General features: G+C 42.4%; 1 protein-coding gene across 5 annotated transcripts in view; it reads left to right on the plus strand.

Moving 5' to 3' along the window:
- Positions 1 to 1,221: 1,221 nt before the first annotated feature.
- The window catches only part of PLEKHH1 (pleckstrin homology, MyTH4 and FERM domain containing H1), a 51,329-nt gene continuing 26,639 nt past the window's right edge, over positions 1,222 to 25,911 (plus strand). The window contains exons 1-7 of one of the 5 annotated variants that reach the window (XM_061463300.1): positions 1,222 to 1,564; positions 7,960 to 8,135; positions 13,928 to 13,990; positions 17,021 to 17,170; positions 20,351 to 20,434; positions 22,143 to 22,224; positions 24,858 to 25,873. In XM_061463300.1, coding sequence (XP_061319284.1) covers positions 7,995 to 8,135; positions 13,928 to 13,990; positions 17,021 to 17,170; positions 20,351 to 20,434; positions 22,143 to 22,224; positions 24,858 to 25,873 — 1,536 coding nt within the window. In that variant the 5' untranslated portion in view covers positions 1,222 to 1,564; positions 7,960 to 7,994. Of the gene's footprint in view, positions 1,565 to 1,952; positions 2,270 to 2,324; positions 2,693 to 2,732; positions 2,738 to 7,959; positions 8,136 to 13,927; positions 13,991 to 17,020; positions 17,171 to 20,350; positions 20,435 to 22,142; positions 22,225 to 24,857; positions 25,874 to 25,911 lie in introns of those variants that run through there. The other 4 variants (XM_061463299.1, XM_061463298.1, XM_061463301.1 and 1 more) reach the window with 4 other exon arrangements.

The raw sequence follows: 25,911 nt of genomic DNA on the forward strand, positions 1-25,911 counted from the left end.
ACTTGACCAGTGCCTTTAAAAGAAGAATAAAAATACCTCATAAAATTCAGATTAAGAAATAACTATAGTTGTATGCTGTGACTGAAAGGAGTCAGGAATAGGTTGGGGAGCATGAAGGGAATAGCTTCTTTTCCCACTTTGGTCAACCTCAGTTCAGGAGGGGATTCTGTAAGGCATGAAGCTGTCTAGGTCACTGGGAGTAAGGATTAATACAGGCTCACACACAGTACATGATCTGTAGCCAACTGGAGTCCCTTCCACTATGAACCACTTGAGAAGTCTCTTTAGGTGACATCCCAGCAACCAGCTCCATTTCTGCCCTGGTGGGCTGGCCAAATGGGAGAGTGCCTTGCCAGATACCTGTTTCTTTTGGGTTCTTTGCTTGTCTCCACTTGGTTCTCTGGCCATCTCTGCCTAGTGCTATCCTGCTCTCTGCCTGAACCAGCTGTGTAACATATGCTTTGTCTTTTAGCTAGAAAGGAACAGGCAGTGTCATTTAGCCAAATTGCCATGAAACTGGTAATAGATGAGAAATCTAAAGCAAAACAATCTTCATGGAACTGCAAGGTCCACAGAGTCTTTGGAAATCTGAATACTTCTTTGAATAACAAGGTATAGAGCTCAGCATTTGCCTTTAACCATTCCCATGTCCAAATCTTAGCCTTATGTTTTTAGTTATATTTCTGTATTTTAGCCACTTAATCACATCAGTCTTTTTATTTGTGCATAGTAAGTGATTTGCTACTCACTGTTTCTCTGATGAGACACCAGTGAAAGCACACTATCAATGTGAAGAAAGATTTTTCAACACAAGTTTATTAAACAGCAGATCTCAGACGAGGCAATATCTGTGAGCCAGATAACCACATTTAAGATCTTGTTTAACCATGCCTAGTGAAGAGTCTTGCTTACAGTACTAGGAGACAATTTTGTTCAGTTTTTCTGCCTGTTTCTTCCATAGGCTGTTGCAAGCCTGTTTAATTCATACTGCTCTATGTGGGCAGTCTCAACAGGAGCCAAAGCACAGTTTCAGAGCATTCATGGATCTCTCATTATAACAGCACATTTTGGTGCATCCCTTCCCAACAAGCCACACTTGCTTTCTCAAGGAGATGAGACCACCTTCCATGGTGGCAAAGCAGGCCATATAAAGGGCACATGTAAATTGGCCAGGGAGATACATGTCAGCATGACTGCTGTTATCCTCAGTGAGGACAGCCTCATAGGGAAATTCTTAAAGTATCTTTGATGGAAGTAACATGCCTGATGATGGACAAAGTAAAAAGTAGTTGCTAAACCTGGGCCAGAATGAATGATCTCTTGGAAACGCGCTGGTCTGAGGCCCAAAGCCCTGGGGTCCTGCAGCCCCCCTCTGTTTCCAGTCCCTTTGGTTCCCATGTGCCCATCCTGGTCTGTTGGATATTAAGAGACAGAATGCGGGTGCAGCCAGCCCAGAGGTGGCAGTGACTGGCCTGGGGCAGAGGGCAGCAGCAGGCAGCACCCTCAGTCCCAGTGGCCAGGCTCTCCAGGCAGTGACACTGCCAGCTCTGTTTGAGTAACACAGGTAATATATATTATTAAGTAAATTTATATTCATGTAAAAGATTGCTGCACATAAAGTAGTTCAATAAGTGGTATCAATAAAGTTGTGTGCTGGCAGCTATCTTTAGAAATGCTTGAAAACTCAGACCAGTTGGTTTGAGCTATCTTGTGTGAGATGGCCTAAGCATGTGCGAGTAGGATGGTGTCCTCTCGTCAAGAGAGCCATCATCACACTAATCTGGTTTTCATGTCCATCATGGCACCAACCCCATGCGCTGGGGGCTGCCTACAACCACTGAAGGGTGCTCCATTAGCTCCTCCAGGCTGTGATGGGTGGTGAGAGCAGTACTGCTCTGTGGATGCCAGCTCCCTGCCTGGCTGCTCCACGGGAAACACAGTTGTGCCTTGGGTCACACCGGTTCTGAAGGCTGGGTGATGACTGCAAGGGGGATCTCAGGAGTCAAGGGCCCGACACTTGCCCGTCTGAGAGGCCCGAGGTAGCAGCCTAAAGCTGCCAGGTGCTCTACCCAGGACCTCCCAACACCGTTCGACTTTTGCCCTGACGCGCTGGGCAGAGCAAGATGGCTGCCCAGCGCAGAGGCAGCAGGAGCGCTCCCACTGGAGGGGGCAGCTAGCAGGCGCACCGGGAAGCACGGCCAAGGATGCCTCGTCAGCAGCGGCTCGTTCTCCGCACCCCAGCCTCAGCGGAAGCCCCTGAACGTACAGGGTAGGCGGGGAGAGAGATGGGTCCGGCCGCGGCAGAGGGCGGGTTAAGACTCCGTTCCCCCGGGCCTGTCCCTCATCCCCCGCTGGGTGCTGCCTGCCCCACCTGCCTCGCCGCCGAGCCCGAAAAGGGGTTAAAAGCCTGGGGCGGGTGATGTCAGTTCCTGCGCTCCTCGGGAGGGCTGGCTCTGATATTTGAGATGGGCTCCCCCGCTCTAAGTTAAACGGAGCGGGGATGGTAAAGTGCTGAATGGGACAGAAGCCTCGCCGGACACCTGCCTGCTACTCAGCACCGCGCAGCCGCCCGAGGTCAGGGCCGGCACTGCCGGTCTCCCTGCTGCCGCTCCAGCTGCGGAACCCGCGGATACTGCCGGCTGCGCCTGTCACTGCCCCGCTCCGCCGGGGCGAGACCCCCTCGCCGGCCAAGGTGAACGCGGGCGGAGAGGTGGCCCGATCCCCCTCGCCGGCCAAGGTGAACTCGGGCGGAGAGGTGGCCCGATCCCCCTCTTAGCTGCCGGGAGTGGCGGCTGAGGGCCCGCGGGTGGGAAGAGGGGGGTGGGCGCTGGAGGGCCGATCTGTGCGGGACTGGCTGTCATAGCCCTTCTTCTCCACTCTTTTCTTTCTTCCAAGTGACGGCAAGGGGCTGACTGGCGCGTTCCGGGGTGATGTTGTGTCATCTCTGATAATCGAGGTTTGCTGCTTCAAATAAATTGCTTGCCTGCGGGTGTGGGACTTTGGTCACTGAGACAGCATGGAGGAGGTGGGGGGAGGAGCGGCGACACGGGGGAGGGGGGGAATGCAGCCCAAGAGCAAGTCCTGCAGTCTCTTCTGCCTCCCTGCTGTGTGGGCAAGGCCTCTGGAGGCAGAATGACAAAACGCGCCCTCTTCCTACCTCCTGGCACTTCTGCTAGTCAAGTCACCTGCGCTGATGTAGAGGAATTCTTAATCCCCCCCCCCCCCCCGTTTAGCACGTGATTTTTCCCCATGTCTTGCACATCCCAGGTAGCATTTATGAACTGCAAATGATCGAGTGGCTGAACAATTCCAGTGATCTCAGGGTTAAAAAGCTGGGTGTTAAAGTGGTTGTGAAGTGGAAAATGAGGTGACTGCGGGGGGTGAGTTCCTTAATAGTATGATATTTCCACACTGAGTTTTGACCAACACCCATACTGCTGACCCTCTTGGTGTTGATGCAGTGGCATGGGAAGAAATCTCTCTCCTTTCACATGCTACGTTTATTGCACTTGTAGTTATTCCTTTCGTAGTAAGATGGTAGCTGAAAGTTAGATTCAGCTCTGGTTTTCAGGCAGGGTCTGGTGCATTTTACTGGCAGGTGCACTTCTGTGCTGATTGAATCTCTGTAACAGCCTGGGTAAACTGATTCCTGAGCTGAGGAGAAACTGGCATTTGAAATACAGAAATACTGTTTCACTTGTCTGCGTTGTTTACACTGAATGAACAAAGCTGCAAACATTTTGCTTGCATTTGTGCCAGCACCTGAAAGTCTTCATGTTGATTTATTGCTTTTTGTTTTCAGAAGGCTTGGTGGAAGTATGTGAAGTTTCTGAAGTGTTTTGAATTCTAGTCTGGATCCACCAACATCAGGAACATAAGCTGATTCAGATCTAAAATCTTGAAAAATCCAAACCCAGTGGTGACACTCTGGTGTAAAATTTATGTTCATCGGAATTACAACTGGATATAGGGACTCCAAGTAAATATATTAGTATTTATTTTGACTATAGCATTTGGTGTCGGAATTGTCTGTTGATTTCAACTTCCATATAGTCAAAAGTGGAAGTCTCATGTCTGCATTTAGCAGTTGGTTCAGTCATTTAGTCCCCCTCCTAAGTTCTAAGGACTTTGTAGCTCCCATTATCTTCACTGGAAGTTGGTTGACACTTGAAAATCAAGCTGTTCTTTAGAAGAGAATCTGTGCATTTAAGAATGAAGTATTGGAAATCTCAGCTTGTTTGAAGAAAGTGGCTGCCTCCTATTTTCCAAGTTCCTAAAGTAAGAATACATACACTATTCTGAAAGTGTCTGATTCTCAACTTCTTTATATGCCAAAGGGGGGAAAAAGAACCAGTTTTGTATAATCATATAAATATGGTGTATATAACCATATAAATATTTTATCTGATACAAAAGGACCAGTTTGGTGTGGGGATCAAATAATTTAGTGGATTAAGATGGTTAAGAATTGCAAAAAAAGGCATATTGAAATGATAGGTCCAGTAGCAAGGATTTAAAATTAATCTGTCAAAATAAAGTTGATACTGTAATTCATAAAGTACAGTTGTTCAGAAGAATGGGTGAGAATAAATGATGCATTTAACAGTAAATAAAAATTTGGAATAAATTTTAAATTGTAAATAAAGTTGTCATGGGTAAACATGAGCCATTGTGATAAAATATCCTCTCTGAAAAAAGGGTGAAGTTTTACTAGAGAGAGGAAAAGCTATAATTGTAATCTCTGGCCTTCAGAAATCAACTGATATAATGACACACAGGGAAGTTATTAGCTTAAGTGGAAGAGCTGGGAATTAATGGAAGAGTGATAAGGTAGACAAATTACAAAAAAGAATGTGACAACGCTGTGCTGAAGGGTGGGGGAGGAGTCTGTTATAAGGTAGGTATTTTCTATAGGTAGATATTTTGCAATCAGCTGTAGGGATAATCTCCCCAGGGAAGTGATGGACCCTTTTAAGATTTGGATGCATAGGTGCTGGGCCATCTAGTCTAGATCATGCTTTGCTAAGAAAAGTTGGACTGGATGATCCCTGAGGCCCTTCCAGCCTGGTATTCTGTGATTTTTCTGGGAAAGTTGGCTGACCTGCAGAATTAGTAATGATTAGTATTGACACAAAGTAAAATCACACCTTTGAAATAGTAATAAAGTGGGCACAAGCTGGAAGAACACTAGTTAGGAACAGCAGTGGAGGAAAAGATGTGGATATGCTAATCGATTTCAGGGCAACCATGGGCCTGCTAAATTTTGCAGTGGCCTGTAGTACGGATATTCTTGATCTTGTGGAGATCTGGCACACACCTGTTCTTTATTAATCTATTCCAGTATCATTGTAATGGGCCCCCTGCACTTCCATGCCTGACATTTGCAAAGTTAAAACCTGTGTTGGCTTGTCTGTGAATGTCAACCATAAATGTAATGTGGTTCTAAGAAAGGCAAATGCAGTCAGGTGAGGTATTCCCTAGAAGAGTGAGAAGTATTAAATGCCTTTACACAAGGTTTTGATGAAGCTGCATCCTGCCTTTCAGATGCAGTTGTGGTCACCCATGTCTATGGATGAGAGTAAAAAAGATAGGATCCAACTTTTCTAAGCTGGAACAGGTGCAAAAGGAGAGTAGTGACCTTTTCTCGTGAGACTAAAAGAGGCCCTTATCTCTAGCCTTGCAAAATGAGGATTTTAGAGAGAAGCTTTTGATATTTATAAGTATATCAAGGGATAAATAGGAGGGAAGGGGGAAAAACTAGTTAAGCTTAAGGGCAGTAATCTACAAGAATGAACAGATACAAGCTGGTTGTTATTATATTTATGCTGGTAATTAGAAGGCAGCTTATTAGAGGGGTGAGGTTCTAGAACAACAGGAGTAGTGGGAGCAAAACTGCCTCCATGGTTTTGGGGAAGGGCTGTGTTCATTTATGAAAGGGATTATGAGACACAGTTATTTGCAGTGAGAAGGAAGAAGACTTAATGATTCAAGTTATCTACAGTCTTAGATTTCCTATTCAGAACAGGGTATTTTAGTTCAATCAGAAGTTATGGACTATCTGAGGAAATTACTTTTGCTCTGGCATAGGCTGTGTGGTAAATCAGATTCATTTTTCTTTGTGCAATTAGAGTTTATCCCAATTGTTCATATGTCCTCATTGGACTTAAACTATGTATAAAGACTAAAGTATCTTTATACCTGTCTGAAAGAGAACAGAATTTAATTTGAGAGTTGAATTATGTCTGGGACAGGGTTAGCTATAAGCAAGCTTAGGGTGTTGTAGGATCATGACTTAGTACACTCTTTTGGCTTGGAGAAGGACTGATCACACTATATTAGAGGGAAACCCTACAGTGTTATTGTGAAGTGTGCCTGTCAATACCTGGCAAGGAGCTAGGTCTAAAGTTTTGATCAATGTGCTGGACTAGGCTGTTGTAAAAGTTGGTCCATGTGTTTCTGTAAAGCAGTAAGTGTGCTGCTTGTGAAATACTGGTCTTCCTTGCTATCTCGGAGTGTATTCAGCATGGACATGAGTGTGCCTTTTCCTTGTTTTACTTAAACCTACTTTCTGACCTGGAATAGTATTTCATACATCAACTGGAAAGGCAGGCAACTTGATGCCTGGTAGACTTTCTATTACTGAAGAGAGAAACCTGTATATAAGATAACTCGCAGGTAGTGTTTGTAGCTAAAGGATACAACACGTCTTCCTTAATTCAGAACATCAGGGGTATATCTGCTTAGAGTGGCTTGCTGTGTTAGGTATACTTACACTGCTATGTGTGTTATACTAAGGGTAACTTGAATATCAGGTCTCTTAGGCAAAATATGAGCCAGTTATCCTGGCAAGTGGGTACAACTAGAGGAACACCTTAAGCTTTTCTACCCTGCAAAAGGCAGATGTAAAAGCAATGAGGCGGAGTGACTTCAGTACTCTTTCCCAAGTCTTGGTCTGTTGCTTTGGTCCCAGTTCAGGAAAGCCCCAGGTTTGCCTGTGAGTGGATGAGAAGTTCCTTTAGTAAGTATAGATATCAGTGTTTCGATGAAGCTGATGAACTAATAACTTCTGGTTTTGTAAACATTTGTTGTGGTAGGGTAATACATCTGGCTGCTGGACTGCACACACTGGGTTGATATTATATACCTCCTTGTGAGTGTTCAGAAATTCTGGAATTTGATTAAGGACACCTACTACCTTCATGTCACATACTTTGTACTCATAGCAAGTTATCTGAAATGTCTAAACAATTACTAAGTAAGACAATAAAATAACTTCAAAAAACCACAGCTTTTTCCACTTTGTGGAGTTGTGTGTGTCTCTTGATGTCTACAAGGACTTCAGTAGACCTGCATGACTTGTTCAGCCCTAGCTTTTATTCCTGTCTGGGATCTCCTTATTTTTTAACAGAACAAGTGTTTAAATAGTGTGGTAAGCTACTGTTATTGTGGACTGACTGTATCAAGTAATTAGGGATTGGGAACACTGTTGCTTCATATATCACATCCTCTTAACACAGTCTGTGTGAGATAAGACACTAGTGCCCCAAGTTAATAATTGGTTTTGTGACCTGAATTACATTTGAGAAGTTTTAGTGGCTTGAGAGCTTGTAGCCATATCAGTACAAAGGAGGCAGGAGTAAAAATAGTCCTAGTCTATAGGTAGATGCTGAGCAAGGCTGTAAGGGTGATAATAAGGCTGCTTGTGGAATATACAGCATGATGTAAATTCTCACTTTAAAGAGGAAAACTTATTTGAATGTTTATCTCCTATCCATTAAAAGAGTGAGCTCTGATAAAAGGCAGTATCAGTAACTTGGGATTGTACCATTTCATCTTTTGCTTGCAGAGGAAATGGCCTTTCTTACCAGTCCTGTAAGATGGAAAAAGGAATACAGGGCACAAGGAGTGAAAAGTTTGCCTGTCTAAAACCACTTCCCCTCACCCCCTTTTCTCCTCTAGGATTTTTAGAGCACCTCAGACGACATCCCAAATGTATGATTAACTTCACAATGGCAGAACTCACAGTGGAGAATGGCAGCTGTGTGGACTGGCAAAAGCGATGCCTTGTATTGGAGTCCCAGCTCTTCAAATTCCGCTTGCAGGCAAGCAAGATCCGAGAGCTGCTAGCTGAGAAGGTGAGGCACTGATGGCTTCTTCTAGTTTGCACTGAGTTATGGCATGAAAGCAAAAAAATCTATAAATGCTGAGCTATCCAATAAAACTGTTACTTGCAGTGAGGCTCCCTTCCTTGATTACAGCGTGTCACTGAACTCTGCTTATCACTTGAGATACAGAAATGTGCCTGTCGGAGTGGTGTAAAGTGGCGTTAGTGAAAATAAGAATTTGGCCTTGTTTACTGGAATGTCATATACTTGGTCTCTGCTGCAAAAGCGTGTATCAGCAAGATTCTGGATATCTAAAATGACTGAGGCAGCTGCAAAGGTGAATATTTTGGATAAAACCAGCAGGATCAGGACTTGGCTGGCAATGGAGAAGCTTACAGGAGTGCAAATTATTCTGTAACGCTAAAAGGCTGGACAGGGGTATGTGTACTGTCATAGTGTTAGAATAACATCGCATATCCAGTCAAAACACTCTGGGGATGCTGAAAAGCAGGACTGAGATATTGAGATCTGGATGTTGGAAAATTTCATGGCATCTGTGGTTTTGTAGGCATCTCCTACTAATCTCTTTCAAGTGTGCTAATTGAACTCATCTGCAATTCTAAGAGAGAGGACTGCCAAAGATTTTAGAGGGGTTTGTTGGGTAGGTTCGGTTTGGTGGGTTTTTGTGGTGGGGTTTTTTTCATCATGATGTATATTTTTGGTGAGGTTTTTTCTTTACCTTAAATTCAGTTATTTTTTCAACTTATATTAAAGCTTTTTTATTAACCTCTAATTTGCATAGAATCCAACTTTGTAGGTTGCTGTGGGGTTCCTTCTTTCAAAATTTGGCTTACATTACCACAGTCAGTCCAAGGTTGCTCAGATACTCAGTTACTATTGGGAAGTGAAAACAGTTTCTTTCAGTCACAGTTTGCTAGTGAAGTTGAAATCTTTACAACTGTCTGCAGTTTATTCCAAATGCTTTTAATCTGTACCTGATGAAAGGTATGTTCTAAACTCACTTCTGCTCTATTTTGTATTATGGAACTTTTATGTATATATTCTTGTTGGTTGATTTTGGATGTAAAAAAATCCAAACTGTATCTACTTCACAGTAGAGCAATCTTCATCCTTGCTTTTCATCACTGTTATGTTTCCACTAATGCCTTTAAACTGCATGAGACATTCATTGCACTATTCATGTTTTAAGAAATAATGCAATTCTAAGAACATTCTTCATCTTTTCAAGGTAGCTTCTGAGATGAGCCTTAGTGATTACTTATCTTGGGAAGCACTGAAAGTGGTTGTAAAGTATATTTAGATAAACGTGCATTAAAAAATCCATGTGTAGATGTGGCACAGCTCTGGTGAAGATGACCAGTACTTATGTGCAATACTTTGCTTGTGCTTTATTAACTTCTGCATTGAGAAACTTCCTGACTGCCTCCACATAAAACAAACCCACCTACCAAACTTTCTTTTTGGAAAGAAAAAAAAAATCTTCTTATTCTTTTGAAAGATCTTTTGACTGTCTCTTTAGGAAGGTTTGTGAGTGATGGTAGAGAACGAAATTTTCATCTGCTCCAGGGTCCTTCTCAAGGAATGGACCTGACTGCTGTTAATCCAGCCTTTCATTCATTCAGTCAAAGTGATGTTCCCTTCGTTCAGATTAAGGAGCAGCTTGGTTCGGTGATCAGATTACTCTGTAACTACTTGTTCAGCACTGTCCTAGGCTTTCTCAAAGGGTAAAGAGCTAGCAGGTTTGAAGTTCCCTACTCTGAATGTCATGTGGGAATGGGAGAGCCTTGGGGACTCTGGGGCATCTCTGGCAGGCTCTCCTGAGGCACCAGAGCACACAGTGCTCATGCTGAACACTATAGTTGAAGTGTCCTGTGACTCAGGTTCCTGACTGCTGTGCAAGGACTTGTTCACAGACTCTTCTTCACTAGTCCTTGATCATCACAGGACTCCCCAGCAGTCGCAGCAAATGGGACTCTGGCCCGCACTGCATCCTTCTCCCTCTCAGATGGGCAGTGATGCTGAACTGAAGGAGATGCATGTGATCTGCATAGTGATGTCAACTCCAGCGATTTTTATCATAGATTTTATAGCAACTGTGGGGTTTTTTTTCCATTTTTTCTTACAGTTCTAGCTGTGAGAATGAAGATATTTGGACTTATTTGAAAGAGTACTGCATCTGCAAAAAGGTTATTTGAGTGGGCAGGGACAAAGATTGTGAAAAATGTGAAGTGGGCACAGTTTGAAGCTGTGTTGCCAACCTGCGGTGAGCATTGCCCCTGAGATCCTCTGATATTGTTTGCAGCAACAGGAAAATAATAAAATAATCACAATAATAAATAAAATTGGTTTTGCTAGTGAAAGTGAAGAGCAGTGTCAGCAGCAGCATGATACTTGCTCACCAGCATGGTTGTCTCAGGGGTCTGGAAGCTACTGGTTGAAAGATCTGGAAACCTGTTCCCCCACATTATTTTAAAGTAATCTTTATAACTAACTTTATGATTTAAAAGGCAGATTTTACTATTTTAACTCACAAAATACCCTAAACACTCATGCCTGGCATTGGTAGTACAATGTGTGCTAACAGTTTAAATACTTCAGATTTTTAAAATCCGCTTAGATTGAATAATCTAGATCACTGTTCAGAACATGAGGAATTTAAAACCCGTTGGTTTAACTGCCAGTGCCCTAATTCACATGGTGTGAACTTCCATGTCAGTAGCCCAGTCGTAGCTATCAACCAGTGCTGCCCAAGCTGTGCAGAGCCTGACTGCAGGTCGGTGCAGCAAAGGGACCCCATCCGCTGGCCTCCAAGACAAAGCTCTGCCATCCTGCTGGGCCCCTGCAGCGTATGAGACACCTGGGTCTTGCCTTGTTGTAGACATCAGCAGGGATCTGGTCTCTTTGGAAACATGCAGTTGTTTCTATTCTGACTTTCTTGTACACACACACACAAAGAAAGGGATACTCCTCTCGGTGAGTGACATAGCAGGCTGTTGCCCTGGCAGCAAGTTGACCTGGTTAGGAGTGAGCTCTGGAAGGAAACAACAGGACGAAAATGAGGCTGAGACATGCAGGAACTTTTTTGACTCAGTTTTATTCAGCATATTCTGAGCCATTAGGAGAGGGAAAGCCTCTGTCAATGATTGATAGGAGGGTCTTTTGCAGCTTTTAGAAGGACCATCTGGGTAACTTTCAACCTGCTTCTGTCTTACTTCAATAGTAAACAATGAATATTTGGAAAGAGCCTCCTTTGGCTCATGCAAGCACGGCTATACAACTGGGTCTGTTACTCTCCATACAAGCTCTCTGGGCTAATGTTTGGGAGAAGAGTTACTAGAAGTTGGCTTGGTCACTAAGTTTTATGTGACCTGGGTCAAGTTGCTTAGTAACGTTTGTCAAATTATAAAGCATTTCGAATGAAAGGACCCATGTAAATACCAAGCATCATTATTAATTCACTGAGGGATTTGAAAGAGCCTTACAACCATGGATGTATTAAATCTGAATGCGCTCCAGTGAGATAGCTGACACCAGGGATAGGTGAAGTAATCATTTTGTGCACATGAGAAACACAGGAGTTATTTAACAGTTCATAGCAGGACAACCCAACAATGTAGTACAGGAAGTTAAGAAAAGTGCAAGTTCATTTAAGGCTACAGAGGGAATCAGGGTGACAAAAGTAATTGATTTGACTGGAACTTAGCCAGGTCACCCTGCTTGCACAAGAAATTTCATAACTCTTAAGTGATCAGGAATGGCCCCAACATGCATTCTTTGTCCTGATCAGGGTCCAGGACTGCTAGCAATGCAAAGCAGACTGTCGTGAGGCTGGGACAACAAGGTGTTTTTCAGTCAGAACAGTGTTGCCTTCTTAAAATAACCTGAGTCTTTCAATGAAAATCACCCACCTTGTGGAGGATTAGATTATTAGTCTAAGAGGATAGTCTTTGGGCTCCACTTAGCATCTGTCTTTCACCAATGTATTTGGCTGCTGCCTGTCTATAGTGATGATTGTCCAGAGACTACTAGATAAATGCATGGGTAGATCTCTGTTCCTAATGGACACACACTCGTGTCATAACCCAGACCACTGCTATTGGTGTTACATTGCCTTGAGTTCAGTCTCTACCAAGACTCAGAAACTCTCAGGCCTTAGGTCAGAGCAGCTTTGGCTGGCTGTGCAATATCCTGTGGAATCTCTCTGTTCCTCTGCCAAAGAAATGTTCTTGATATTAAGCTCCATAGACTGTAATGTCCTTGATTACTTCACTGAAAAGGCAAACCTGAAGAGGTATCATGCTAAATGTGGCACTTTCTGATCTTCATGGTTTGAATTTGTTATGGCATGGCCTTTTAAGTTATATGACCGTTGAGCTGTCTACATATATATACCTTCTTGATATGTTTGTTGATAGGTGTCAGTCTGCTCTTATGATCAATGTGTATGTATGAAAAGGAGAGTTGTCTTGTTACCATCTCATAGCAGCCTTCCAGTATCTGAAGGGGGCCTACAAGGATGCTGGAGATGAGCTTTTCATTAGGGACTGTAGTGATAGGATAAGGGGTAATGGGTTCAAAATTTAACAGGGGGAGTTTAGATTGGCTATAAGGAAGAAGTTCTTTACTGTGAGGGTGGTGAGGCACTGAACAGGGTGCCAAAGGAAGTTGTGAATGCTCCACCCCTGACAGTGTTCAAGGCCAGGTTGGACAGAGCCTTGGGCGACATGGTTTATTGTGTGGTGTCCCTGCCCATGGCAGAGGGCTTGGAACTAGATGATTTTAAGGTCCTTTCTAACACTAACTATTCTACTATTCTATGATTTGTTTTCTGCTTGCAGCATGATTTTTTTAATTTTCTGAAGCTGATTCTATGTCATTCCTTCATTAGAAAAAACACAAGTAAATGCTGGAAACTCTGTGGAGCATTCCTTAGATGTTGCACCTTAGTGGATGAAAGTTACTGTCACTGGTTTCGTAGTACTGGACTTAAATCTGAGTCCCATTGAAGAAGGTCAAGTAGTGGAAGATGAACCAAGGACACATTGCAAGTACTGAATGAGATCCTTAGTTGCTGTTTAAAAAATAAAACAGACTGGGCTCTAGTAGTAAGTTGTTAGAGGAACCCCAGGTACACCTGCATTTCAGTGGGAATGAGGCAATTCATATACATTTAGGTAAAATTCTGTTCAATATCCTTTGACTTCAATAGCATCAGTGCTCCAATAGAGAATCACAGAATTGTCAGTTTGCAAAGCTCTTTAAAATTAAAAGAAGCATAGAAAACCTAAGATCATTATTTATCTTGTCAGTTATGAATCTGTGGTGTTTTGAAGCCAAAGGGAAATATTCATTGATTGTAATGTGACATCAAAAGGAACGTGCAGTGAGCTTTCTAAAATGTAGTCATTTTTATTTACCATTGTGAATGAATCCTAGCTGAAATAAACCCAAGAAAGGACAGTGTGCTGTAGACAGGCTTCTACAAGGGACCCTTGGTGTGTAAATTGTAGAGATGAGGTCAAGACTGTTCCTCTGACCCATGTAATGAATGATGAGGCTCACTAACGAGAAAACAGTTCTGGTAAATTCAAAGTAGGGCAGAAGGCTAGAAAAGGGCAAAGGAATTTATTGGGTTTTTTTAATTCCCCCTGGTCAAAGCTGTCCATTTAACCCTAAAGATGCCAAAGATCTGTAGACCTGCACAAGAAATGGAAGACTCCTGAGTAAAACTGGTGAATTTCCAGGTGATGTTAATTTCTTTTCTTTCTTCCCACCTTTCCCCTCCTCTTCTGGCTCTGAAGATGCAGGAATTGGAACAGAGAGTGGTAGAAGCAGAACAAAGAGCTGAGGATGCGGAGAAACAGGTAAGAGATTCTCTTATGGTTTCTTTGGTACAAGCCCAGCAGTAGCTTACTCTGAATTCTCTCCAGTCTAGCATGCAGACAGCACTCTGCAGTGCTGTGCCCTGCTAGGAAAACATTGATTTACAGTGGTAAATTGATTTTTCTGGTCTCCTTCACAGTTTTTAAGCTTGAGCTATTAACAGGTGCCTAAATATGTTCAACCCTAAGTGAAAACCAGCAGTTTGTATTTGCCTCTCAACAGCATTTAGCCCTGTCATCCGTGATATACGTGCTCAGTTATGGTAAAGCAAGTGGATATTGGACCTCAGGATTAAAGCACAGGGGTAGAGCTGCCTGGTAGGTCCTTAGGAAAAAAACCCAAAACTTAAAGAGTACTGGTAAGGACTTGTCTACAAGTGGAGAAGGTTCTGTGAAAGGGAGTATCTGCAAAGTCTATCAGTTGTTTTGTACTTTTCATAACTACTGCTCTGGCTTCAGGACCCTATGGAGAAAGACAGTAAGAGCTGGATACAATGCATATTACTGTAACCATCTAAAAAATAGGTATATTGTCTAAGCTAGTCCTTCTATGCTTCTTGAATAATGGACAAGGGAGGAGAGATAGAGACTTCAGCTTGTGAACAAGCTATAAAGAATAATAGACCTTTGGGAAAGTTACAATGTGCACTGTGAGGAGTATTATAAAAACAAAAGAGCCAGGAGGGACAGATGTTCTAAGCTGAAGGGAAGGTTTGAGATGAGCCAGCTCTCTTCAACTGGGCAAGAGCTGCAGGGCTGAGCACTGAGCCACAGATTTCAGTGTGGAAGTAAAAGCCATGCAAGATGGCAAAGAATGGCTGTCAAAGATCACTTCAGTAGTGAAGGACTAAATAGGCAGTGTTATAAGCACAGGGAATCATACTGCCTAGGAACCAAGAACTTGAAGTACCTGGTAAGGTATTCTGTCTGCAGAATGCACTATTCCATGCCAGTTTCATACTGACATCAAGATTTTTTTCTGACCAGCTTAAATATAGGAAAGATGCTAGGCACTGTGCTGTTGGTCTCTATGCTAGATCAGCAACTGCCAGTCAAGAACGAAAGTTGTTATTGAGAGTGATATCAGTAAGTCCACACCCAGCCAGGACAGGCAAAGGTAACATTGTCATTGTGACACCATCATCAGGAAATGAAGATATTGCCACAGACCAATGAAGAAGGTTTCATACTAGCAGATGTCTCAATGACAGGAGTAGGCTATCCATGATATAGTAAGATGCAATTACAAGATGGAGTAGATGTAGAGCAAGGCCAATTCAGGCCTAAGAATGGGCAAGAAAAGAACTTTGCTGGGAAGGTGTAGGAAAAATGAGGGTTGCTTTCACTCACCTGCCACCAGCAGAAGTGAGGTTTGCCTTCACTAATCTGCCACCAGCAGTTCTGCAGCCATGTGTTGGCAAGTTCTAAAGACTAGCAGCCCTCAAAGTTTGCCTTTCCAGCAGCCTTATCCACATCCGAAGAAAGTGCTCCTAGAGAAGTACTTCATTGCTGTCTGACAGCCTGAAGAAGTGACAGCGTAGGAATAGGACTGTTCCCTTTCACTAAAAGTATATTCACTGTGAACGAGAAGCAGCTGACAAATGAGAAGGCTCCACATCAAGTGCAAAATCCCTTGTTATCTTTCTCTCCAGGAGCCTGGGGAGTTGGATTTGTTAATTCAATGGGCTCCCTGTAGCTGCCAAGCTCAATTAAGGAAATCACATGTTTGCAGTCCCCTCTCTGAGCCTCTAGTACAGAGTCAGCATTTGGGCATCAGACAGAAAGGAGGGGCCATTTCTTTTTACTATAATCACCCTAAACTCCAATGAAAACACATCCGACTCAGCAGGCTTAGTTTTCTGGCTCGGATGTTGGGCGCCTACCTTTCTGGTTCAGTATGAGGAAGAGGCAGTTTGCTTCTCTGCCTAATGCAGGCAGACAGCAGGACAAAACACAGCTTCTGCAAGTATGAAGTGTAGGCTGCTCAACAAAGCATGAGTAACTCTCTTGCACAGACTGTGAAGGGTTCAGATCATTGCCTGCACTCTGACTTCCTGGTTCTAAACTCAAGCCAAATTAATGGTATCTGGAGTTGGTTTCTTTACTGGTTGAGTCTCTCTGGGATCTGTTGGAACCAGATATTTTGCCATCACCAAATGGTGCAATTAGCAGTTTTGAGTTAAGTTGATGGAATTCCATTAATCCTTAGAAAAGAAGTCTTGTAATCTGTTGCAATAGGATGAGGTAACAATAAAACAGGCTGACATATCAAGAGGCATGGGTTTTGAAGAAAGCAGAGGTTTTACAACATCTGCTAAAAAACCCAAAAGCATTAGCAGCAGCTAGATTTTAGTGCACTGAAACTTTGTCTACATTGAGGGAGCATTACACTGGTGATTCTCCAGCTGAGTTGAACAAACATTGGCAGTAGTAAGAGCTCAAAGGCAGGCAAAGCTTCCGAAAAATCTGGCATGGTAACTCCTTAGCAGATCTTGAGAAAACGCCTGTCAGAAAGCTAGGAGTTGCCAAACTATTTTCTAAGCTGGGAAAAGGAGGAGGAAGGCACTCTGTAGCATGCTTCCTTATAAAAATCTTGATCTGAGGGAAATTGCCGGGGTTTTGTGGTGTATACCTTGGTAATGAATGTGGCAAAAAGCTGATCGCTGTATTACGAGGAGGAAAATGTGATGTTCCTTGCACATATGTCTGTGTAGACTATAGTGCCTGTATTTAACTAATAGCATGTAAATATTTCACAATTCACAGCGTGGTTAGGTGTTCATGGTTCAGTTTGCATCTGTTACTGCTTCAGCATTACTAACAAATGGACAGTGTTCTTTTCACAAATACAGCTATAAACTGTAACCTAAAGGGTTTCTTTTTTCTTCCTTTCCCAACCCCAAGAATATGAAACGCACAAATGCTCTTAGTTAGTGTCTTACCACTAAACAAGTAGCTCCTTCATTTGCATTGTTCTGTTTTTTTTTAATCTCCCTCTGATTGTCATCACAGGTCAGAGTTATGGAACAGAATATAAAACTAGCTAACTTGAAGACTGGAGAATCAGACAGCTCTTTGCACAGGAAGTACCAGGAGCTGATGGGCACATTGCAAGGAAAGGAAGATCAGATCAACAGATTGGAGACACAGCTAGCGAAACAGGTAAAGCTGTTTTCTACAGGGAGACCTGTAGCTTTCATGAGTTGGAGGGACTCTGTAATGTATGTCTCAAAGGTATGGATTATTGTCTTCATTACATATTAGTCTCCCAGTTGCCTTCAGACCAGCTGTAAAATTATGCCCCGTTCAGTGCAAGATTCTCTCATTCCTTGCTCTTTCTAGACAAAAACATGCATTCAGCCTCAGTAGCCCTTTTCTCTTCATTATATTAGGTTGGTCAGTGTCCTTAAAGGACCTCCTTATGTTGGTGTTGAGTCAGTGTTGAGACCCTGACTGGAGTAATGCTAGAGTCTGGTCACAGTATTTCTCTGGCTTCCTAGCATATAGATTGTTCTGAAAAAACATTATGTAGCCCATCTCTGACTCCATATATGCTACTTCCTGGGAGGAGATTTTTCCCAGTCTTAAGCAATCCTTTAGTGCAGTTCATCTCTTGTCAGATGTCCTCACTATAAAAGAGCAGCTGGTTTCCAGTATGGATAGTTCTTAGTCCCTTCCATTCCCAGTTAGTGGAAAGAAGGAGCTACAACTACAGCAGGGCTTATATTTTGGCTCTAGTAAAGGCCTTGCCCTGTGGTCTTTGTAATATGAGGAATGTGGCATCCTTACATGTTGTTAAGCGAATTACTTTTAAATGGAAATAGCTTGTTAAGATTATACACAATATTGCCATTTGAGTACATTTTACATTTAACTAATTGTCGCCTATTTCAAGGGTACAATAGATTAGTAAGCTGTCTGAACTTACTCAGACCAAGTGTAGTGTGGAAGTCTTGCGTTAAGTCTGTAGTACTCTGGGTTTCATGTCAGTTCCCCAGAGCACCTTGTGCAGGCAGAATGCAGATGAAGTTTCTGCATTTTGGAGGAGAAAGAAGGGGTTCAGAAGGAGCTACAATGGAAGCAGCTCTTGCAATCAAATTTGAAAGAAATTCTGATTTACCCAAAAATGCGAGGTGTGATTTGATTAAAATCAACAAACACAAGTGTGGAAAATGTTCTGGTAGTAGAAATCTTATTTTAGCAACAAGAGGCAAAATGGGAAATGAAAACTGAAGTTTGAAAATTTCAGATAAGGTACAGTCTATTGGGGTCATTGGTTTAGTTTCAGAATGGGATAGGATGGTGGCAGTGCTGGAAGGTCACTAAGGGTCCTTGTAGGCATCCTATTTGTTTTCAGTAGGATGGGGAGAACTATGGAGTTCAGAGTGTTAAGAAGAGAACACTGAGGTCATGTCTGGACAATGCAATAGCATGGGATGCAAATCTCTGACTGCTTCTGGACCTTAAAGCATAATAACTGCATCTACAGGTGCTGTGCCCAAATGAATTCGTTCTACTTAGAGGTAGGGCTTGCTAAGCTCTGTGACAATGTTGTTGTCATGTCACTATTCTACTTTAGGACCCTGAATAAAATGTTGGCATTGTACTTCATTGTGTAGCATAGCAATATTATGAATCTTTTTACCTTTTGGTCTTTGATCTGAGACAAGTCCAGGTCATTAGGGATTCAAAGGCATTACCCATGTGGTGGATATTGAGAGGGCTATGATACATACATTATATGTGCCAGTTTATGTCAGACCATAGTGAGAACATCTAATATTCTAATAGTAGGCACAGCTAATATTCTGACTCCACCAAAGGCTGGTACCTGATGATTAGGAACATACAGAGACATATTCAAGGATGAAAGCTAAGTAAGTCCTCCTTTTAAAGCATCAGATTTGATTACTTTTATTTTATTATGCTCAACTAAAAATGTTACTGCTATCCATAATGTTGTCAAGGTCTATTTTAAAGTCAGCAAACATATTTGAATAGGTGTTTTTAAATGTACATTTGTGGTGAGTAGCATGTAGTTATTAAGAGTTGTGAAGATGTGGAGAATTTCCTGCTATTGTGTATTTATATGGTATTCATTAAGTCAACTTACACTCCTCAGTTTGGAAAGCTTAAATGTGGGAGGTGGGGGGAAGTGGAGTGAAGCACTGACATTTTTATTGTCATAATTACTGATACGTGTTCACATCATATTTTTAGCAGGGAAACTATCAACTGCTATCAGAAGGTATTACTGTTGTCCATTTAATCAGAGAAACTAGGGCTGAATGTGCCATACAGAGTATATCTGCCTTCCTTCCCTCCTTCCTGGGACTGATTTATCCTTGTAGCTGTTTAAACCACTTTGTAGACAGACCTTTAAGTGACATTGCTTATGATGAATCCACACAGCAGATGAACAGAAGGCTTCAGGTGGTTGTGGTATCAATCCAGCATCTTTTAAAGGAAATTCCCAGAAGAGGAGAACAATGCAGCTGCAAAAACACAGCTGCAAAAATTATGTCATAGCAATATTGGCCCAGCAGATACTCGGGGGGTTGGGGGGGGGGGGGGAGGAATGCTCATAGTGCAAATCAAGAATATTCCCATAACACTTTTGTGTGAACTAGAACCTGTTTTAATGAATACGTAAACACACAACCACTTACACCATCTCAAAACCTCCTAGCAGGTCTTAGTGTTTCAAAGTCAATTTTTGTACCTTTTTTTAATTCCAAGTCTGCTATATTTATTTTTGGTGTTTTTTGTTTTTGTTTTTGTTTTTGTTTTTTTAATTTCTCAATGAGAACATTGTGTGTGCTAAATACATTGTTGGTGTTGGTTTCCATCTCCCTCACCTTTAAATTCTACCCTCTACATACACCTGTGCTTGCAGTGATTGAATCCTTTTTGCTTGGGATTATCAGTGTTCTATAAATCAGTCACAGACACTGCTTAATTCTTAATAGCTTCAGCCAACCATATGTGTAAGTGTAGGCTGAGGGAACACTACAGACACTCAACAGCAACATTCCAAAAATACCTAAAACACCTAGGAAAAGTTGCGGACTATACTCAAAAGAAACTGTGGCAGGTGGGCAATCATTACCTGAGCTGTATTTTGCTATTCTACAATAAACTCTTTAAACAACCCTCTGAAATTTACTCTAAGACAACTTAGAGATCAATTTTTTTCAGAGGCCAGCTAAGTAATAATATCAAGTAGCAGTCTGGATTCTTACGTCTGGAATAGAAGCTTCAATATTTAAGTCACTCCTGATGCAGTAACTTACTGAGAACAGTTGTACGCTCCTGATGTATCTAATCTTTTTTTTGGCACAGAAACTATTGAGAACTGAGGAAGCCAAAATTGTTCAAGAGAAAGCTGCCAAGATCAAAGCATGGGTAACGTTTAAGCTTGGAGAGGTGAGTCTTTAGCTTGCTGAGGTTTGCCTATGAGTAGGTAGGTTCAGTGGCTGCACTGCCTGTGGGCTTCTGTGTAGGACAGTAGTTTGAGGACAGCCAATCTGCCACAGAAGCTTTCTGGTTGTTTCGCCCTACACACTCTCTCTTGCAGATCTAGGGTAGTCGTCCCTGTTACTGAGGGCTATTTACTGCTATGGGCAAACTATAAATGACAGTGAAGTCACTAATGCCCAAAAGCAGTCTCTGAAGATTTACTAGTCAGAGGTAGCTTTCACCTGGCTTTCCTCTGACTCTCCCTTTTTTTCTCTGGGTGTAGTTTCTGTTTCTTTCTGACAAAACAGCTGTGACACAGAAATATCCTTTGCTCTTCCTTAACTTGCCATCTCTGGCTAACGCTGTTTTCTTACTCCCAGCATTTTCTCACATCTAACCTCTTCCTCCTATCCATCTTGCGGACTTTTGTGTCTGTCTGGGCCTAATTCAGTACGTTCTAGAAAAACAGAGATAGCAATAGGTCAGCGCACAGTTTTAAAGGCATAGTAATAGTTTACAACTAGAAGTAGGCCTATCTGCTTTTTTGTTCCAAGTTATAGCCATAGATTTCCTAGTTTGTGCCAGAAAGGGAATTTGTTGAAGTTGAAAGAAGCAGTCTTTGTGGGCACTAATTGTATTATGATGTGACTTTGTAACCTCATTAGACTGCCTAGATAATTCGCCAAGCTGCTGTGCTGCTTCTCTTTCCCTATGTGAGATAACTTAAGCTGCAGCTACATTACTGACTGATGCAGCACAAAAGAGGAAACATGAGGGCTGACTTGGTGTGACCTGCTGTGAATCCAGGACTATACATTCACACTGTGTCTTTGCTGGCAACAGAGTTCATACCAGATCCTGATTTTAGGTGCAGACCATGCACAAGTGGACCACTGTCAACTGAAAGACTTTGCACTTCAGTGTTGCAAATGGGTTGCTGTAGACAGCACCATGGGTGCAGGTTCAACTTTTATTTTGTCAGGAGAAAAGCCTCTTCGGGTGTACCACTGCTGCATTTAAGAATGTACGCTGAGATACTTCAAGCAAAGATGTAAGGCAAATTTGCAAAGAATCAGTTGTGCACTAATTGCAAATGTAAATGCACCCTTAATGTTTTGGTGTTTGTTTCTTTTTTCTTTGGTCCCCTGGACCCAGGGGATCTCCTTTTACCACATACAGGTTGAGAGGAGGGAAAATGCTCCTCCAGGGGAATAGTTTTTTTGATTCTCTTTCATGACAGTTATTTCTGGAACAGGAGTGAATGATAAACAGTAGCAGGCAAAGAAATTTAAAAACGTATTTTAGAAGTGTTAGTAGTATATACAAAGACCGTTTGAGAAAGCACAGCAAAGAGTTTAAATGGGTTGTCTAGTGGAGCTGCTGAATGGGATTTCAAGATGGCGGTGTTCAAGGCCAGGTTGGACTGAGCCTTGGGTGACATGGTTTAGTGTGAGGTGTCCCTGCCCATGGCAGGCGGGTTGGAACTTGGTGATCTTAAGGTGCTTTCCAACCCCAATTATTCTATGATTCTGTGATTCTATGACTGGTAGACTCACCCATCCTTTATTCCTTTTCCTGTTAAGACACTTGAATGTAATAAAGATGAAGATCTGTACAGTGGAACACAGACACAGTTTTGCATTATTTTTCAATTTTTATTATTGTTGTTTCATAGCTTGAGCTAGAAAATTACCACCTGAGAAACTGTAATCAGAGACTGACAGAGCAAATTGAAGCCCTTCAGGATACATTGCAAGGTAAATGTGTTCACCTGGCGTTGTAGCCTAGTAACCACCATGAGAGTGGAAATTAGCATTCTCGGGTTGTATTCTTAACTTTGTCAGAAATTAGCACTTGTGATAGTGAGTAAGCAGTTGAAGTGCTCTGTTCCTTAGTGGGCCCATTTTTAAGATGGGAACATCATTGCTTACCTGCCCTAAACTCTTAACAGCGATTAACACAGGTCCCTGTTTTTCAGAGTGTGCTTTTGCCGGTAAAGTAGGTCACTGAGCTCGTGAATTAGAAGCACTCTTGAAATAGATAGCAAAACTCTCCATTCACTTCAGCAGTAGAAGTCCCTGAGGTACTGCACTTTACCTCTGCATACAGATTATCATCATCCCCATAGAACCTTTGCTGGTATGTGTGCTGAGTAACTGAGAAATGAATGGTCCAAAGTAGCATCTGCCTGGTCTTGCCTTTAGAAGCTGGGTTCTTCCATGCTATTAGGTTGGGCTGCGTACGGTGCTTATGCTTTTGTGGTTCTTGCTTGGTGAATAGATGGAGAACTTAGGTCTCCAGGGCTTAAAATCAGCACCTTTCATTGCAACACATTTTGAAGAAGAAATTCTCTTAACCATTTCCTTCCTGGTTTGTGGGGCTTTTCCTATGTTTGGTGGTTTCTTTTTTGTTGTTTTGTTGTTTTTTTTTTTTGGAGGGGGTAGGGGGTGGGGTGATGTGGTGTTCTGTTTGATTGGTTTTTGGGAGAAGTTGCGTGTTTTTTAAATTAGCATGATTTGGTCACAGTAAGATGAGCTAGTTTCCAGAACTTCACTGGTCATGCAGGAAGGGGGTATTTCTTTCCTGCAGAAGTCTTTCTGGCATTCCTGTCACTCAACAGCAAGGGAATAGGGCAAAATTCCTTCTAAATCCCACGTGTTTCCACAGCAAAATACTTTATGACTGGCTTTTTCCTCATGCCCTCTGGCTCTGGCTGTTTACAAAAAGAGAATGGCTGGTAAGCTGCGTTAATAATCTGGTATTAAGTGTACCATGGATCCCAACTCTCTGAGCAGTAAACAGATCTGCTCTCACCTCTTATCCCTTGCTAGTCTCACTGTGCCAGGCTGAATTCAGAAGCCCTTGCAGAGATACAAATCTCTTTTTGCTTGCCATGCTAATAGTAACAACTTCCTCTGCTTAATCTGCTGTCACATATAGGAAGCTGCAAAAGTACCAATAATATTTAAATTGAATAGCCTTCTTTCTATCTACGGTAATGACTTACCTCAGGGCAGAGGGAAATGTGTGCCAGCATTGTGTATGCCAGCACTGTATGTTAGGAATAGCTTTGTTAACATTCAGCTCCTTGTGGCTCACATGCTACGGTCAGGCTCTCATGGTTAACTTTCTCAACTGTGTTTCCAAGAGCAGGTTTTATCCTCTCTGCAATCATCAGTGATTTATTCTGCTGTTTGTCCTTCCCTGTTTTACTTTGTGTCTTCAGTTTGTTTCTACTTCCTTGTAAATCCCATTAGTGGTTAAGCAATGTCTGTAGAGTCTGACATTCAGGCAGCATTTTCAGCAATAGCTGTGCAGAGTCACACTTGCCCCTATCTATGCAATTTCCAAAGCATCTTATGGCTTGGTTCTTTTCAGTTAGGCAATTTATAAATGCCAATCAAAATCATAAAGTGAAGTAACATCCTCTGCCAGTCCAAGTTTTATCTGCACTTTCTTATACCCTATAGGTGCTATTCAGCAGAACCTGTAGAACTGAGATAGTCTTTAAATTTAGTAATTACAGAAAGGAAGAAAGTAGAAGAATTATAAAGTATAAGTTCTGAATAGACCAAAAATAATGGAGGCAATCTAGGATCCATCTTTTTTTGTCATCTTCTAATATAGCAACTGAAGGCACAGATTAAAAATAAAGAAATTTTTACAGCAAAAACATGTAAGTAACTTATAAAACTTGTTGACAAAAAGCAGTGCTTGAGTCATAGCACAAAAAGATAGAAAAAAGCTCTAGGGAAATTCTTGAAAAGAGAGTAACCTCACTATTTGCTGTGATGGTTAAGAAGGTCTCCATATGTATGCTGGAAGCCTCATCTAGCTCCTTTGAATGGGAGGAACCATACCAGTATATTTGATGGCATAAATCACTGTAGGTCTATTGGAGTCAAAAGCCACACTAAGCAATGTTCTGGTCACTTAGATGATTTTTGACAAAGTACAGTGTGGGTAGGTGTACTTTCTTCTCATGGCTATTTTAAGAAAAGAGACGTAATCCTGGATAGGTAAGAGTAAAAACTGCTATATTGAGTTAGATTGAAAGCTTGCATAGGTCAGCATCCTGTCTCCTGGTTGGCTGTGGATGTTCCATGAAAGAGTGTAGAAATTTTTGCAAGTAGATCTGTCCTTCCCTCTATGTACCCTTCTAGCTTCCGCTGTCAATGTTTTAGGAAGCTCCTAGACCAGAACTTCTGTCTAAACTGTTATTTGTACCACTGATAAATTACTTTTGCCCAGCCATCTCCTTTCCATTCTTACAGTCCTAATCAGGCCTGGGTGCTATTCAGATATGACTGACATGATCAACTTACATGACGAAGTGTACTTTTAGACAGTAAAACATTTAAATGCCCTAACCATGTGTTCTCTATTGTAGATATGACCAGCATTCCTCCCTTTGAGTCTCTTTGGAGCTGTAATCCTCTGAAGCCCAGAGCATCACAGACCTCTCTTGCTGAAAAGATAGACCAGAAAACTGTGCTCCTTACACCTGGTTTCAGACAGATATGTCAGACAGGACACAGCAAACATGTCCTCTCTACAGCAAATATAGTCCTTACCGATGACACCTTTACTGGGGATGGGGAGGATAAATCTCTGCTTTCCCAGAGCACGCTGAAGCTCATGTCAGACCAATTAAGCTGGAATCTCTCCACAGAGAAAGATGTATTCACAGCTGTATGTTCTGAACACAGGTTAGGGTGCTCTGATTCCACATCGCTGGGCCCTCCAGATGAGGCCACAAGAATCCTTGAGGCTTTGACTTACCAGTCATCTTTGGAAGGAAACTGTAGTGCTGTGAGCACCTTGCAACAAGTGGCTTTGGACAGCACACACTTCTCTGATGATCTGAGTGCCAGGTTCCGCTCCCACCGGCTGGATTCCTCTTCCTCAGGAGAAATAATGAGCAAGCTTGAGGGCCATCTCCAAACTGCTGAGCCATCTCTGGTTGTGTCAGCATCAACTATTACAGCACATTCCCTCTGTCCAGCAAGGGAATGCAACCTTGTCAGTAGTATGACCTTTCCAAAAGTACGATCTCCCAATACACCAAGAGATAGTATCCAACTAGCCAAGAGACATTACAGCCAGCCACAGCCAGGGACTAATTCTTTCCATCACGTAATGAGCTTAGAGGCCAGCACCTTCCAGCCCATCGTAAACTCTCCAGCCTGCCATGGACAAGTGAAGGAGACAGACATTGATGATGATGATGATGGGGTACTGGAGAAAATGGAGACAGAACGTGGCCCAGTGAGGGAAGAAGCTGGAGTGTGTGAGGAAATGAACCACTTATCTGCAGGGCAAAGAGTAGCTGTGAATTCTGAGGCTGGCATACTCGACCCAGGAGGCAAACCTCCCACACCACCACTGCACAGATTCCCATCATGGGTAAGAAATGCAAGAACAGTCTGAGAAGTGTTGCTTAT

Source organism: Pezoporus flaviventris, unplaced genomic scaffold (genome assembly GCF_033815535.1).
Source record: "Pezoporus flaviventris isolate CSIRO_AGI_PZ_B2104156 unplaced genomic scaffold, CSIRO_AGI_Pfla_v1 ptg000036l, whole genome shotgun sequence".
Lineage (NCBI taxonomy): Eukaryota > Metazoa > Chordata > Aves > Psittaciformes > Psittacidae > Pezoporus > Pezoporus flaviventris.